Genomic DNA, 17,045 nt, shown 5'->3' on the forward strand with positions numbered 1-17,045 from the left:
GACTTCCCCTCCTGGCCACCTGGGAGGAGACCTTAGGTAGGGTTTTTGTGGGGACTCAGCAGAATTCATCACAACCATCACTCCCATTTCCCTGACACACAGGGAGATGTTTCACACCTTACTGCTGGTATTTCATTGCCTGCATTATTTTCAACTCGGAATCTCATATTTACATGGTAGAAGTATATATAACAAACAGTGCTACGGTAGCAAGTTACCTTTAACTGAGACAACACAGAGCTATTTTCAAGGTATACCCTAGTGCATTTTGTTTCTAACAGTATGTGGAAAAGTGTCAATAAATCTACTAAAGTGACTAGGTATGCTTTTGGCAAATGCAGGTTTCAATCTGAGATTCGAAAAACACTCCTAGTGTGGTTGCCAAATACATCGTCTTTTATTTCCCTTCAGAGTGTCAAAAATCATTTCATGAAGCAGATATTCCAATTCATACCCATTAATAAAACCAGAACTTACCCTTTCTTGAATCTCATCAAGGAAGATCAGGCTGTTGACAAACTCAATGGTTGTCGTTGGGACAAACTCAAGTTTGAACTGAGCGTCTTGGGCCTCAACTATGATGGCTTCCATCTTTTTCTTGGCCAGACCAGGAAGGATCTCATTAATAGCCTACAAAAAAATTATCAAGTGTTCATCTGTTAGATTCCTTCAAAAAAGCTTTTTGATAATTAAAAAAAAAAAGTTGCTATAATTGCTCTGCAGCTCGTCTAATAAATGCTGATTTCACTTTAATGAACAAAGCATTATTCAGACACAAACCAATATCAAGTAGAAACCTTGAAGGGCCGACTATGCTTTAAACTTATGTAACCCCCATCATACACAGGATACTAAAATACAAAGGTCGGTTTTACTGCACAGATTTGCTGTGGTTTAAAAAAGTGCGATGTAGGATGTTATAAAGTTTCTGCAAGCCAGCAAGGGGTTCTGTGACTTTTTAGAGACGCAATGCTGCAGGCCAAATGCTTTTACAAGTAGATATCTGTGTTTTCCAATTTTGATTGTTGAATACTTATAAATGCAGAAACATTTGTTACTTACATGCCTGTATGTATTTGCAATACTAAACAAAAAAGATGTGGGTGCCCTAGTGGACTGGCAGCAGAGTGGGCAATATTAATATTAAAAACAGAGAGAAACTACTGCCAGGTGTTGATATCAGTTTGGTTATCAATTTAGAACCTTCCTCGCATCAACAAATGGTAAAACAGTGATTCAATGAAATAGTAATTGCGTCCAAAAAAATCATACAGACCACTCAAATGTATTCATGAAGCACGAGTGTTAATTTACTAACATTTCAAAACAAAAATAAAACATAGTTGGTACTCATTAGTAATCATAAACAAAACCAATTGTATTCTAGTACAATACAAATACCTTGTGTGTAGTGGGCATAAAAATATAATGTAAAAGTACGTTGTAGTCTTAGAAAAGACAAACCAGTGGTAAAGTAGGCTATAATTGGTGAAAGGGACCAATTGGTGGTGGTGTGCAAGACCATAGCTGGTAGTGAGGGAAGCAGAAGAATGAAATTGCAACAAACAATAGATGGGTCAAAAACAGAATTTGGTATTATTCAAGCGGTCCCCTTACTTAGGAGACAGTGGGCCTCATTACGAGATCCGCAGTAAAAACCAAACCTTACCGGCATAGAGGCAATACCGCATCGGGTAGCACTGATGCCGCTAATAGCGGGCGATTAAGAGAATGCGTGCACGTGCGTAGTGGCATGCCGGTATCGTCTGTACCGGCATGCCATAAATTACCCTAAAACCCCCGTTACCGGCATTATGGAAAGCGCTGACACCTCCTCCGCCTTCGTCCTCCCCTAAATAACAGGCACCAGCAATAACGGGTCCGGCAATACCGGGCCCGGCAATACCGGAACCGGAAGTAAAGTCATTGCGCCGGAACGGAAATGCTACGGTGGCCATCTTGAAAAACACAATCCATTGCAATCCTCGAGACACAGGACCTGGAGCCACACACCACCAGCTACATCTGCAGCTACACCTCCACCACAATGCCAAAGGCCATTAAAAAATGAGCATCCCGCCAGCTAAAAGAGCGCTTCTCCGAGAACGAGTTAAACATGCTGGCAGACACTCTGACCCAGAATGGAGATGTGGTGTTTGCATCAGACCTCAGGAGAGCTGCCCAGCTAAAAAAGAAAGCAATATGGGAGCAAGTGGCCCAGAAGGTCAGTGCGGTTGGCACCACCCCCGCACCGTCAAGGATGTCAAAAAAAGTTGGGGTGACCTGTGCCTCCGGGTGCGCAATATCCTATCTGCAAATCGGAGCCAGGGTCTGGCTACAGGCGGCGGGTCCAACTCCCCCATAAAACTCCCCTGATGGGAAGAAACATGTGCCAGCGCCATTGGCATGGAGTCCATAGAGGGAGTAAGAGACATGGAGCGTGGAGTGCCGTCATCGGCAGATGGAGGTGAGTGTCCACACAAACCACTGGAATGCAAAGTATGATGATGGGCCACAAATGTGACAGTGACATGAGCCAATGCATGGGCCATCACACACACATGGACACATCCCTGCCTAGATGCTGTCCCCAGCACCGTCACATCTACATGCATGCAGCATGCCAATGCCATACCTGAGACACACCCCACAAACAGCGAAGCGGCATGTGTCACACTGCACGCAGTCCACAACACAAAGTCATGTCACACAGCATACACCACCTTACACATGTGTGAACCAGACGTATGCCTGAATAACCCCCCCATATAGCAAACAACCTGTATGTCACAACTCCAAGACAGCAAATCAAATGTGTACAACTGCACTAATACCAATGTATGCATGATGCATGTACAACCATCACTGATGCCGTCCCTCTCTCGGTCCCCCACAGGCTCAGATTCCGACCGCGATGCTCAGGACACAGCTGCACAGGCCACGACTCCATCAAAGAAGGCAAGGGGCAGGGAAGACAGCAACAGGCCCTCCACATCTAAGGGCCCAGCCAAGCAACATCAGCCGCCGAAGACAAAGCCGACACAGGATGGCAATGCACAGGGGCGGCAAAGGACAGCTGCAATACCAACAGTGGCTATACCGGTGGAATCCACTGAACTGGAGCCAGTGGCAGATGGGACCCTGTCTGCTGCAAACAGCTCCATAGGGGAAGCAGCTGCCTCATCTCCCCCGAGTGGCGATGAAGGACAGTGCCAAGGCGAGGTATGTGTCCCTGAGGACAACAACCTGTCAACGGAAGTTGTAGGCACACCCAGCCCCAGCCAAACACCCCAGCACACCCCAACAAGCACCCTCAACAGCACCACGCTCGACCAGTCTGGAAGAGAGGCTATACCAGAGGCCTGGAGCCCAACAGAGGACACACATGCATTGGGCCCCTTGCCAGATGTCCCATCCACCCCCACATGGGTCCGGGACGGGGAGTGGTGAATGTCACAAATGGAGGGGGGCAGCAGGAGCTGACAGGGTTTGTTAAACAGTACGTTTCAGATGGTGACCTGACAAGGCAGGAGGCCCGTGAGAACACTGCGGCCATGAAAGGGGCTATTGAGTCTAGCACGCTGCGCATTTGTGAGGAGCTGTCAGCAGTGAGGCAGGTCCTGGCCAGGATTGCCGATGCCTTGAAGGCTCAGCGTCCTGCCCTGACAGTGGAGCATGCGGACACGGGGTCATCGGCCAGCTCCACCCAGACGAGCCCCCTGCGCAGGTCATCGTGCACACGCGCCGCACTGACATGCCACCCCCGGAGGCGGACAGAGGACACAAGTAGCAGGGGCAGCCTGCATGTGCGGACTAATTTAGTCTCATGTTGCATACCATTGCACACCATGTGTGGGGGAGTTGTTGGGGGAGGTGGTGTGTGGGGGAGTTGAGGGGTGGGAGAGGGTATGTGGAGTAGTTGTGGGGGAGTGTGTGTGTGGGGGGGAGGGGGAGGGTGTGTGTGTGAGGTGGAGGGTAACAGCACTTTGTTAATATTACCTGTTCAATACACCCGTTGTGTAAAAAATTTTTTACATGACTGGACATTGCTTATTGTGTATGTGTGCTTTATTGGTTTACAGTGCAGTGTCCATGTACCCCACACCCAGTGCCCAGAGTCCCACATCCATGGCACCCTCTGCATCCATGTGTCTTAGAAATATTGGCCTGTCACAGACTGGCGCACAGCACATCCCTCCTGTGCATCCCCACCTGGCTGATGTGCAACCCCTTCTTCTTCATCATCTTCATTCTCACCTGGTGTTTGCTGATCAATGTCAGGGGGCAGAGGCACGTTCTGTTGGATGCACATGTTGTGCAGCATGGCACATGCCATGATGATCTTGGCCACCTTCTCATGACCGTACAGGAGTACCCCACCCGACCTGCTGAGGCAGCGAAACTGTGCCTTCAACAGGCCAAAAGTCTGCTCGATCACCACACGGGTACGGGTATGGGCCCGATTGTAGTCCTCTTTGTGCCTGTTCGGTGGGTTCCGGACAGGGGTGAGGAGCCACAGCTTCAAGGTGTAGAGGAGGTCCCAAATAAAACCTGCACTCCAGTCACCCATTTTGAAGTACCAGGAACATTTGCACCGAGATGTGTGACGTATGATGAGCAGATTAACCAGCAGAGAGCCGCAGTGGGGCTCTGCCCCGTACCTATCAGAAGAGCAACACCTATTGAAGTACCAATACCCAGAAAACCATGGACAGTAAGGTATCCATTGAGAAAACCCTACCAGCATATGAGATGAAATGAAGATTGCCTAAGTACCGTCCCAGAAGAAACCAAAAAGGCCTTAATGGAAGACAAATGGTGATGTCACGAGGGCCCGGACAGACTCACAGATAGAAGAAATGACAACCAAAAAATGACATACAGAGACGAAACGCCATGAATAAAGATATCATAAGCCTAGAACAAGAGAACAATGTTGAAATACAAAGAGGCTTAAGCTGTAAGCAGGATGAAGATATTCAACCAGCTAACGCCTGTACATATGCTTGTAACTGCAAGAAAGCTAAGAAAACACTACAGCTTGCTATGCTAAGTAGAAGAATAGCGTGTCAAGCGCCATTATGCATAATCTACCTCAAAACGAAGCACAGTATTATAAGTGTGATTCCGCTTTGCACTAAAAGCAGAATCAACTCAGGTTACTAGAGGCCAAACCAGACAAGATTCATATTCTAGCTAAACGAAAAGAGATGGCTGAATCGAAACTTAGCAGATGCAACTCGTGCCAGAAGAGCCAAGGTCATACCAATAGAAGGAGCGAACAGTAGCTACATATAATTGAAACCTAAGAGCAGAATATCCTCCCTTTGAAAGGTCGAGATAAGGAGGCATAGGCAGGTGGCAAGCCGAATAAGAATTAGATGCACAAATAGAGAGAGACTCAGCAAATTCACGGTGTGGGAATCAAGTGACCAGCCGAGCGAGAAGGAGCACAGGTTCACACCTATGCTTGGCATCCGCCCAGACAGAGATATCAGAACCTTACCACACAGAAGATGCCATTTCGAGGCCAACCACAGTGAACTAATTGACACATAGTCACTAAAGTGATGATTGATGAGGGAAGGCCGGGTGAATCGAGGGGCACCCTGCACCTGGCTGACCGTTCTGCGTGCTGCTAAGCAAAGTGGAAATGTATGTATGGGGTTGGTGCCAACCCAATCACAATGGACCAAATAATCTAGCGTCCTATAGTTAGTAGAACCAATGGGACGTCGTACTTTTAGTGACGTCTACAGTAGTCATTTTTGAAGGAAGGGTTAAGACGCCCACCTGACAGGGTTTGCCCAATCCCCTCACTCTGTTACCATATACAGATATAGTACCTATATTAAAGTTACCTTTTCCTAACTATTAGAATTGCATGTTATTTTTTGAGTGTTACACGTCAATTATGACAAGTTTTGAGTATAAATGTTACAACTTGTATGAAGTTCGTTGGAGTTGAAGCGAGACAGACTATCGCATCACTGCTGATTTTCATGACTCCCCGTTTTTTGTACTTGTCATTAAACAGACTCCCTTTGCCAAACCATTGAGTTGTCCTTATTGATTGGTGTTAGAGTAATAAATCTGCACCCCCATTTATCTCAAAGGTGCAGCTATCTCATTTTAAAGTACTTCGGAGCAAACCTCGGCTCTATGGGCCGGCCGGGGGGTCTCCCCAGTACACTTGGTAGCAGAGGATGGTTACAGACTATCGATTATTGACTGAAATAAGACACCTATTGACCGTCGATATAAAGTAACTCTAGGTCTTCAGCAATATCACAAGTCCTTTGCCATTCGGCTGAGTAGACCGTGAAGCTCCCCGTAGACAGTGGTAGTTAAGAAAAACCTGCAGAAAGGGCCTGAAGGGACCCATGTTCCCCACATTTCCCTTCCCATTCCTACGAGCAGCTAAGCGGGTGAAAATCTGAAGAAGGCGGTCACAAAGGCGGTGATCCTGAGGGTCCAGAGAGGAACCATGCGAACGGTGAGTGAAACAAGAAATTTAATGTTTTGGCAAATAGTGCATGCCTTAGAACAAGTAAAGGGAAAAGGTAACGGAGGGAGGAGGGAAAACAAAATATAGTCGGAAGTAGAGAAGACTATATATATATATATATATATATATATATATATATATATATATATATATATGAGGATAATGACTTGAGAATAATTAAATAAATAAAGATTACCAGGGAGGACACCCGAGAAGAGAGAGGTTACCAGGGCAGACACCCGTGAAGTGAGAGGATTCACCTTATTCCTATGCTTTAATATAGTGGCTAGAAGAAACGTGTACCCAGAGTCCCACATAATGGGGAACAAATAGACTACCACAACGTTTAAAGACGTCGTGAAAGGGGTACGTTTACACTCAATGAAGGGGTAATGATTAGAAAAAAGACGAATGGATGGGAGGACACATTTTATTGAAACTCGATGGCAGAGGCATTGATGACACAAAACAAAATGAGAGGTTAGATGAGACACGGAGAAAGGGGAAAGAGAAGCAGTTAAGAGACGAAAGGATAAGAAAGAAAGACAGACAAAGGCGAGAACAGCTATATCGTGAAGAGCAAGAAAGACAGCTCGATAGCAACCCAAGTGCAGCCAACGATCAAGACAGACAGAAACAGCAAAGGTTAGAGAAAGAGAAAAGGATACGTGAGAAAAGAATAAGACGACGAAGAGATGAGGAAATTCAAAGGGCAGATGAACGTAGAAATGAAAAGAGAAAGGAAGAAGATAGGGTCAGAGAAGAGGCGAGGAAACGCAAAGAATTTGATGACGACGTAGAACGTAAGCGAAGACAGAAGGCACGCGATCTTGAATATCTGGGGAGAGAGGTTAAAAAACCTGCTCCAGGTGTAGACTGGGAAGACATCGAAGAATTCTTTCCTGCATACGATTCAGTACCAGGCACATCTAGGGCAAATATTGACGATGACTTCGACACCAGACGCATTGGAGAAACGATCGATAGAATATATGATGAAATGGGGTTAGAACAAATACCCCAAGGGGAGGGGGAAGACGAGTGCCTGGAGAGTACTCAGCTGTATGACACCGAGGATGTCACCCGAAGTAGTGGGAATAGAAAGCTATCCCTGGATAGATTAGAAATAAGTAGGAACAAGGAGGGTGCACTAGTTGGGGACAGGCAATGTCCGACTCCGAAAGGGAGGAGCACGAGGAAAATGAGGAAGAGGGATGAAGCGAAAGACTCCCCCCAAGGGAAAAAGGAATAAGGTGGTCAGACAATAGCAAATCTGCCCTGAGAGCATCAGAGTCCGCCACGCAGTCTGACAGATATGAAGAAGTATCTCATGGTCAGAGGGGGTGTCTTCGCCTACCTATGTGGACATACTAAGGGCATTGCCAGGTAGACGGCGATGTGGGAATATTACCCCTGCAATAGACAGAAGAAGAATGAAAGAAGAGAGAGAGAGAGCTACACGTTCCAATTACCGTTGCTCCAGAAGGGGGGAATAAGACCGCAATATATTCCATGGCCACACATGGATCGAGAAAATCTGAAAAACAAACTTCCAATACGGACGTCGGGAGCCGGAAAGTGGATACATGAGTTCGAAAAAATGACAGGAGGAAACACGCTAGCTATAGGGGACATCAAAGGTCTCCTAATCGCCATACTTGGTGAGAGAGCAGACAATGTGTGGGCACGAGCAGACTACCCTGGTGTAACCACAATGAATACCTCACATGATGGAGCTCCATTTAACAACTGTAGAGCCGCAGTATGGAAAGCGGTACGAGTGCTATACCCAGATACTTCCTATATGGGAGCTATAATGACTCCAAAAATGAAGGATTCTGAGGATCCGTTAATTTATATACAGAAATTCCAAGACGCATGGGTGCTCGGGACTCATGAATTTTGGACGAAATCTATACCTGTGTTTTACCACATATAGCGCCAAGGGCTGCCAGAGCAGGTGCAGAAACAACTCCAGAAATTGGTGGGAATTGAAGCCAAGCCTTGAGCTGAAATACAGTTGACCATTGCACACTATTGCAGACTGCTGCAGGAAAAGAATCGCAAAAAGGAAGCAACTCGAAAGGGTGAGGAAGCGAAATTGGTGCAAAAGAAATTGTCAAAATATGCTCTAGAGGGAGCCATGATAACTAGCACAGCGGAATCGAGCATGCAGCAGGTGACCAATCCACAGCAGAATAATCCGGGCAATACAGGGTTTTATCCCAGGGGAAGAGGATGGCAAAGTAATCATGGAGGTTTCCAAAATAATCAAGGAGGTTTTCAAAATATGCAAAATGGTAACCAAGATAGGTCAAATGGGCAAATGATTTGACCACCGCCAGTTTGTTGGCTGTGTGGAATGACAAGGCATTTGGCGCGCACATGCAGAAATCAAGGCATGATGCAGAAAGGCCAAGGAACAGGAGCAGGCATGGCAAATCCACCTGCAGTTTTACAGCAGGGTGGTGCACAGAATCACACGGTGCAACAACAAGCACAAGGAACGCAACAAGAGGTGCAACCGCAAAGCATGGGGAATTTTCCACAAGGACAATCCCAACAGGCACCGCTGCAACTATCGCAGACCATGAACCCTGGAATGGGAAGTAACAATGGGAATGGGGGAAATTCACAAGCACACAGTGGGCCAATTTTATATATAAACTAGGACAGCTCACTGGGAACCCTGATGTGTTCAATCCTATCAGTGACACCAGACCCTCACAGGGAACCTAGGGTGGATTTCTTTATAGAGGATAAAGACTATTCCTTCTTAGTTGACACGGGTGCAACATGCTCGGGCATACGTAAAGGCAAGTTTTACTTGTCCGGCGAGGCCATAGATACTCAGAGTTTTACAGGAGCTACCAGTCGTTTTCCCTTCACAAATGCACTTCCAGTCTCCACAGGAGAATGCAAAATGAATGTACCTTTATTATATTCTCGGCAGACCCCAGTAAATATTTTGGGTCGAGATTTAATGACAAAGGTAAACATGACAATCTTGTTCACGGAGGAGGGCATAGTATGTTCCACTTTAGGAAAGCACTACTCAAATGTATGCGAAATAATTAGAGCATACTCAGGACACATAGCCATGAGGGCCATACCATTAGAACCAGAAATGTTTGCATATGGTATGCGCATGCTTATGATAGGCTTGCCAGGCCTTGCAGACAAAATCATGAGAACCCCTGATGAGTTCTTATTCAGACCCAGAATACCGATGCACGAGGAGAAGGGACAAGTATTTCCCTTGATGATACACAGAGCTGCAATACGAGGTGAAGAGGCCTTGGTTGACGGTTACGATGACGAGGGCAGACAATGGTGCACGATAGTTGCCAATGAAGAGGGATATCGAGTGACTGATGTCACTGATGACGATCTGTTTGAAGAACAAGCAGAGATGGGAGAGACAATGGAAGAGGCGAGTCTCACCTTTTGGGTGAAAATGATTAAGAGAGAGGTACCCCAGAGAATGATGTTGGCACTAAATCGTCCTGAATATTTTAATAACGACATGGCCAAGGTGCCTGTCTCAGTATGGACTACAGGACCCTAGGACGTAGGCCTCTTGAAGGGGGTTGGAGAAGTACGAATTAAGTTGAAACCAGGAGCTATTTTACCAAAGACACGACAATTTCCCATGTCCAGAGAGGCAGATGAGGGGATTTTTAAGACAATTTCTGCCATGATGGACCAGGGTATCTTAGTGACGTCAGAGTCACCATGTAATACGTCAGTGTACCCTGTGACAAAAAGTAAAGGGGGGGTCTTGGAGGCTAGTGCAAGACCCGAGGCCAATAAACGATATTGTTGAGGCAGAGTTCCCTCTAGTCTCTAACCCGTCTACAATCCTATGTAATATACCCGTTGAGGCAAAATATTTCACAGTGATTGACTTGAAAAATGCATTTTTCTCAATCCTGTTGCACCGTGACTCACAAGATCTGACGTCATTCACGTTCAGACAAATGCATCTGAAAAGCACAAGGCTGCCACACTGGTACTGTGAGTTTCCTTCTATTTTCAACAGAGTCCTGCAGATGGACTTGAGCAATATTGCATTAAAAAGTGTTGACCTGCAGTACGTGGATGACATCTTAATTTGCACCACAACAGAAGAGCAATGCAGGCACGATTCTATTCAGCTATTGACTATACTGGCTGAGAAAGGATATAAAGTTGACAAAGAAAAGTTAAAATATTGTCAACAAGAAGTGCTGTACATAGGCCAGCTGATCTCACATGAGGGAAAGAAGGTGACCCAGAAAGGGCTGAAGCCATATTGAACACGGCTAAACCACACACGATAAAGCAGATGCAGAGCTTTTTAGGCCTATGCAACTATGTCAGGGCATGGGTCTTCGACTACAGCTCTTACACTAAGCCTTTACTTCAGGCCCTAAAGAAGGCCCAAGTGACGAAAGAAAAGATCAAATGGTCTGAGACCATGGAGAAAGGCTTTGCTGAACTCAAAAGAGCCATCTGCACAGCACCAGTTTTAGGGATACCCAATTATGCAGAGGAATTTTACCTGTTTTCACACACAAATGGCAGCGTTATGACAGCAGTACTCACACAGAGAACCACTTTGGGGTACAAGCCCCTAGCATACTACAGTGGGAATTTTGACCCAGTAATAAGAGGTCATTTCCTGTGCGAACAAAGTTTAGCTGCCGCAGAGTTCGCCATTGAGAAGGCTACAACTATTGTAATGGGATGCTCAATGACTTTGTACGTCAAGCACTCACTATTTGCCATTCTAGGGAAACCAAAGGGCACACTGACATCTCAAAGAGCTTCTGCTTATGAAGTGATCATATCAAACCCATTGATTAAACTAATCCGATGTAAAATAGTAAACACAGCTACGTTTATAGCAGAGCCAGTCACTGAAGGAGAGCCGATACATGACTGTGCAAATTATGAAGAATTCTATGATGAAATCCCCAGGGTGAAAGAAAATGCCTTGGCAGAAGGAGAGATTGTCTTTATTGACGGGTCTTCAAGGATCGATCAATGTGACGGACAAAGATACACAGTCATTGCTGTGATGAAGCACACAGCAAATGGAGAATTTCGAGTGCTTAGTGCACGAATACCATCTCATTACTCAGCACAGGCTGCAGAGTTATTGGCATTGATTCTCGCCATCGAGAATCACGCAGACCAGGAAGTAACGGTGTACAGTGACTCCGCCTATGTGACGTCAACAGTGCACGCAGGCCTAGCGTGCTGGAAAAGGAGGGGCTACCTCCGAGCAGACGTCACACCAGTGCAGCACGCAGCCTTATTGGAAAAGCTGATTAAGGCACTACATCTCCCAGTGGGCATAGCGGTCGTGAAATGCGCAGCCCACACAAAAGGGACAGATTTTATCTCACGCGGAAACCAAGCAGCAGACACGGAAGCCAAGCGTGTGGCATCCAAGGTGAAATGATCATGGCAGTGGAAGTTATCCAGGCCAACAAGCGAATGATGGTTACACGAACTGCACCTGAGAGTTATAGAATTTTGGGGCAAACATAGCTAATGGAACTCCAAGGGGAGGCACCACAGGAAGAGAAGAACCTGTGGAAACGTTGAGGCATCCTTTAAACCCCTCTGACAGCTTGTGGCGACAAGACAGCACTGGTAAAACAGTCATGCCTGTAGCCCTATTAAAAATAGCGCTGGAGCAACTACATTACCCAGACCACATGACAAAAGAGAATCTAGCAGCAACACTCGCGGAAGACTGGTTTATACCGAATTTAGCAGAGCATATTGCATTCTTTATGGTAAACTGTGTAATCTGCCAACAATTCACAGCTGGGCACACATTAAAGGTAACGAGAGGAGTTATCCCAAGGCCAAATGGGCCTTTCAGCACCTGCATGTCGATTACGGCGACATGATTCAAGTATGTAACAGGTACGGATACTTAATTGTTATGGTGTGTCCATTTTCTAGATGGATAGAGGCAGGTCCATGTACACACCCAAAACACCCAGACTCTACCTTTGCGGCCACATTTTTAGTGAGGGGAGTGTTCCCAAGGTGGGGGGTATGCAAAGTCATGAGATCAGAAAATGGCCCTCACTTTGTCAATACAGTGTTCGAACAGATTAGCTTGTTGCTTGGTATAAAGCACAAGTTCTCGTTGGCATATCATCCACAAGGTAATGGAATCTGTGAGAAGCTCAACGGCTTGTTAAAGGAAAGGATAGCCAAGTTGAAGCTTACTCTAAAGAAGGGATGGTTGCACTGCCTTCCACTGGCAGTGTATGCACTTTGGAACCAACCAGGTTCCAACCATTATCTTACACCACACAAGATAGCCACAGGAAGAAGAATGAGAACTCCCTTGACACCCCGAGATAGAGCTATAAATGATGCCCAGTCAACAGGAGAGGTTTTAGGGTCTGAAATGCAAAATTATCTGAACTGCATGATATCTTGCCTTACTGTAATTTAAGACCAGCTGCAGCGACAACGAAAAGGGTGCAGTGCAGCACAGAACACAGAAGGCGATACTACAGCAGACCAAATTCAAGGTCTATGTGTTCCACCCGTCTTCCCTGGAGACGGCGTCCTTGAGAAGAATCATACAAGGAAAAAGTGGGACGAGCCAAGATTCAACGGTCCTTTCACAGTGGAGGACTGCGCTCCGTCCGCAGTGAAACTACAAGGCAGGCGAGCGTCGATTATTCTCAGTGATATCAAACCCTACATCGGAGAAGGCCCCCTGCCTGCACCCCAATGAGAGGAATCGACGAGCAACGGGGAAGAACCACAGCACGTGCAGACGTGATATATGGCGAGGAAGAAGGACGCATAACCAGCAAAACAAGGACAAGGAACCTTTTGCAAGTTGTGGCTTAAATTGGACACTTCCTCTAAGCAAAAAAGGGGATAAGGACATAAAAAACAGACACTCTGTGCATCCTAGTTGCAGGGTGAAGAACATTGCACATACAAGCCACAACACAGTCTATAGACTGCTGAACTTTGGACTGAGGCACACTTAAGCCTTGATGAGGAAAGAATATGCCAAATTTTGATCAAGAGCACTTACATTGGAAGCAAATACAGTATCCCGATTCGTTTAAATCCGAGACACTATTTAGAATCACGTATGGTGTTCCACAGTAGAGACATCTTAAAGGACATAATAAACTATTTTGATCTAGTGCTTAGATCATACCCGTCATTGGTAGGGAGGCTCACCAGTGTCACTGACTTTTTACAAGATCCTGAAAACGAAAAGACAATAATACAACTGTTCACTGTCATTGCCGAACAATTTCTCCTACTCTCTGAATACAGTGACGAGAAACCAAATGTTCCCAACACAGGCGGAAATAGATGAGCTTATCAACACACTGTTCTTTCGCATAATCGAAGATTGTCCTACTCTTATCGGAAGAACAACAGACACACTCACGTTTCTTCGAGATCCAGCAAATACAGAGCACCAAAGCCATCTTTTAAATAAAATCATAATTCTAGTCGCACTCCACGTGACCGGACAGTGCAGCCATTGTTCACATTTAGGAGAAAACATATAATCCTGAACGTCAGCAAAGACAGGACAGATGTCCCTGTCACCAGAAAACAGCAGGTTGGCACAAAATGTCCTCTTTCGCCTAGTCACTGACTTTCCAGAGCTAGTGGGGAGACCAATCGATGTTGATGTCCTCACTTTCATCAGAGACCCAACTAATGTTGCACAGATGGGAATGCTCCTGCATGGAATCATGCTCCAAGTGGAACTTTCTAACCATCAGAGGAGCTATTTGAGGAGATACAAAAAAAAGAAAACTTCTGCCGAGGGACAGATCAAGGAAGCAAGAGTCAAGAACTTAATTTTTTATACCTATTGTTATTTTTCCCCATCTCTTCATACTAATCGGTGTACAACATATCCTCAGGACTGAAGCAAATCCGAGGAGTGGATTGGGAGCTTACCTACTTTGAACATGCATAGTAAAGGGACTCACTGAAGTGTTAATTAATTTGATTTTTCCCATAGTCTAGTAAATAACTGTATCCTGAAATAAGAGATCATTTGACACTCGCAAGAGGGAGGACAGTTGTGGAGCACTTGACGCTCTTAAAACACAGAAATAATAAATATTGACATTTGGCGAATGATCGAGATGGGGGTCCAGAGCAGCAATCTGGACCTCCCACAAAAAGAGAGGCACCCCTGCTTCTCTGGAAGAAAATGCTGCCGCCTGACCTACAGGGGCATAATGTATCTATGCATCATATTCATTATTGTTTTACTGTCATTAACGATCAGAACTGCATTTTTTATTGGTGCACAAAGCGTTCCAATTTCAGTGCACCCACCTAATGATGCACGCATGAAACCCACAAAAGCACCCAGACCTTATATAGTCATTCCAGTCCCTAGAAGATCTGATGGAGGAATGAATGAACTTGAAATGGATGTGATTAGCAATGATACACACACTTGTGGTAACAAATGAAAAGGAAAGCCGGAGACAGGGTCGGCAAGGGATGAATGAAGTAACATAACTGACAACTACTCGCACGCAAACACTGAATGCACACGAAACAGGCCTAGTGACAATGACTGCAGAACCACAAACAAAAGCAGCAGAGAAGAAGAAACTGCCTGCCATAAGAAACTCTGCAGCAGATGTTGTGAGAAAACAAGAATTAAAGCAAAAACCAACAGAAACAGTTATATCAGAAACTCTTAAAAAAAAACAAGAGCCAACACTGAAAACCTGTCTGCACAGACACAACTGATAGTAGACTCATTAGTTCCGCACATAGCCAGAGCGAGGAAACTGCATGAGGAACTGAAAAACAAAACTGCAGAAACTGTATTGCCAAGCATATATGTTCCAACACAAGTGACAAGTACCATTTCTACAATACAGCCATATACCGGACCAACGTCAGGCTGTTTGGAATGGGCATTTGTAATCAGCAGGAGAAGAATGTACGAAGAGAGGGAAAGAACTGCCAAAAGTTTGCCCACTCAAATGGTGCAAATGAGAAGGCCTGCACCTGAGAATCCTCCAGCAAGGAAGAGCCATACAGATGCATTCAGAGATGTAGTGATAGCATGAAAACCTTAAGTATCAAGAGAAGCATGAATGGAGATGACAATTAACTAAGCGACTACCTGGACAGCAAAGCACATCTGGGAAATAACATTTGGTACCAACACATGAAAGAAGTTGGAAGACGAAATTCCGAAGGGGAATGCTTTGTTTGTGCACTCCTACCATACAGCATGGGAAAATCCAAGATCTTTGTGGCGGTAGAAACTGATGTCCAGACAGCACACTGTCTTTTGCACATAGCCATGTGCAACACAAGAGGCCAGTTTATGGGAAGGGATGCTTCCCTAATATGGGCAACCGAAAAGGCTTACCCCGATAAAGAGGATTATGTTCAAGACATCAAGACAAGAAAAAGAGCTCAAACTAGAAATCACGTGATCAGGTATGAGAAGCCTGGAGTTAAAGGAGCAGAAATGAGAAGAGAAGCAATACAGAAGCTAAATGTCCAAGGAAAAACTCCAGAAGAGGCTAGAAATTGGAAGAACAGAGGCCAAATGCAGATGTGGGGAACAGTGCTTTCACCAGACGAATGGGAGAAAGGAGTAGTGATCTGCAGGGCATGGATGGTCGTCGGAGCCTGCAAAGAAGCAATTGAAAATTCACAAAGGCTATGCAAGCCATTGTGGCCAAAACTCGTAAAACTACTGACATGGGTCGAAGACAGAGGAGGACCCTTGCAGATAGTACCACTGGAGAGCCCGAAATTGTGCTTCAGGAATAATGGCACAAGAAAGATGGGGAAGAATCAGAAGTGTGGACACATTTTTGACGCTCTAGGAATGGTGCATGGAACTGCAGTGATTATGGATCATTATTGGGCATGCGGATCCAAAGCATACATCAGACTGCCAAAGAACTGGGGAGGTATATGCACAATAGTAAATGTCCACGTTCCAGCATTAGTGATGCCGAAAAGTGACCTGAATATTGACAGTTTCCCGAAAGCAGATGCTCACCTAAGGAAGAAGAGATCTGTGGAACTGATAACCCGAATGAAAAGATAGAATTACTTCTCTGCTAAATCAGAAGAAGCATTTCATGCGATCCCATATGAACACAGGCTATTTAGCCTCACCTCATCAGTGTTCACAATGATTTTCATGCCGAGAATCCAACTTGGGGTAAATACTAAATGGTTTCAGATAACCAGATGGGAGTTACTGCAGACAATCAACACAACCATAAAAGGATTCAATGCAATCAAGGAAGAGTTAAGAGCCATGTGATTGATGACTCTCCAGAACAGATATGTCCTTGACATGATTACAGCCATGGATGGAGGAGTTTGTGCAAAAATCGGAGAATCACGTTGCACATTCATACCTCCTCACGACAAGGAAAATGGAACTCTAACTGAAGCCATAGGTATGCTTACAAACCTGCAGAACCAGATGATCAATGAAACCGACGAAGTTGATGATGACAGCTGGTTTGGTTCACTG

At 45.4% G+C, this 17,045-nt stretch overlaps 1 protein-coding gene across 1 annotated transcript in view; it reads right to left on the minus strand.

Annotated features, from left to right (window-relative positions):
- DNAH6 (dynein axonemal heavy chain 6) overlaps positions 1 to 17,045 on the minus strand; it is a 3,423,448-nt gene that overhangs the window by 2,264,531 nt on the left and 1,141,872 nt on the right. Inside the window, exon 14 of the mRNA XM_069626424.1 lies at positions 478 to 630. Coding sequence (XP_069482525.1) covers positions 478 to 630 — 153 coding nt within the window. The remainder of the gene's footprint in view (positions 1 to 477; positions 631 to 17,045) is intronic.

Source organism: Ambystoma mexicanum, chromosome 6p (genome assembly GCF_040938575.1).
Source record: "Ambystoma mexicanum isolate Mex_15411 chromosome 6p, UKY_AmexF1_1, whole genome shotgun sequence".
Classification (NCBI taxonomy): Eukaryota; Metazoa; Chordata; class Amphibia; order Caudata; family Ambystomatidae; genus Ambystoma; species Ambystoma mexicanum.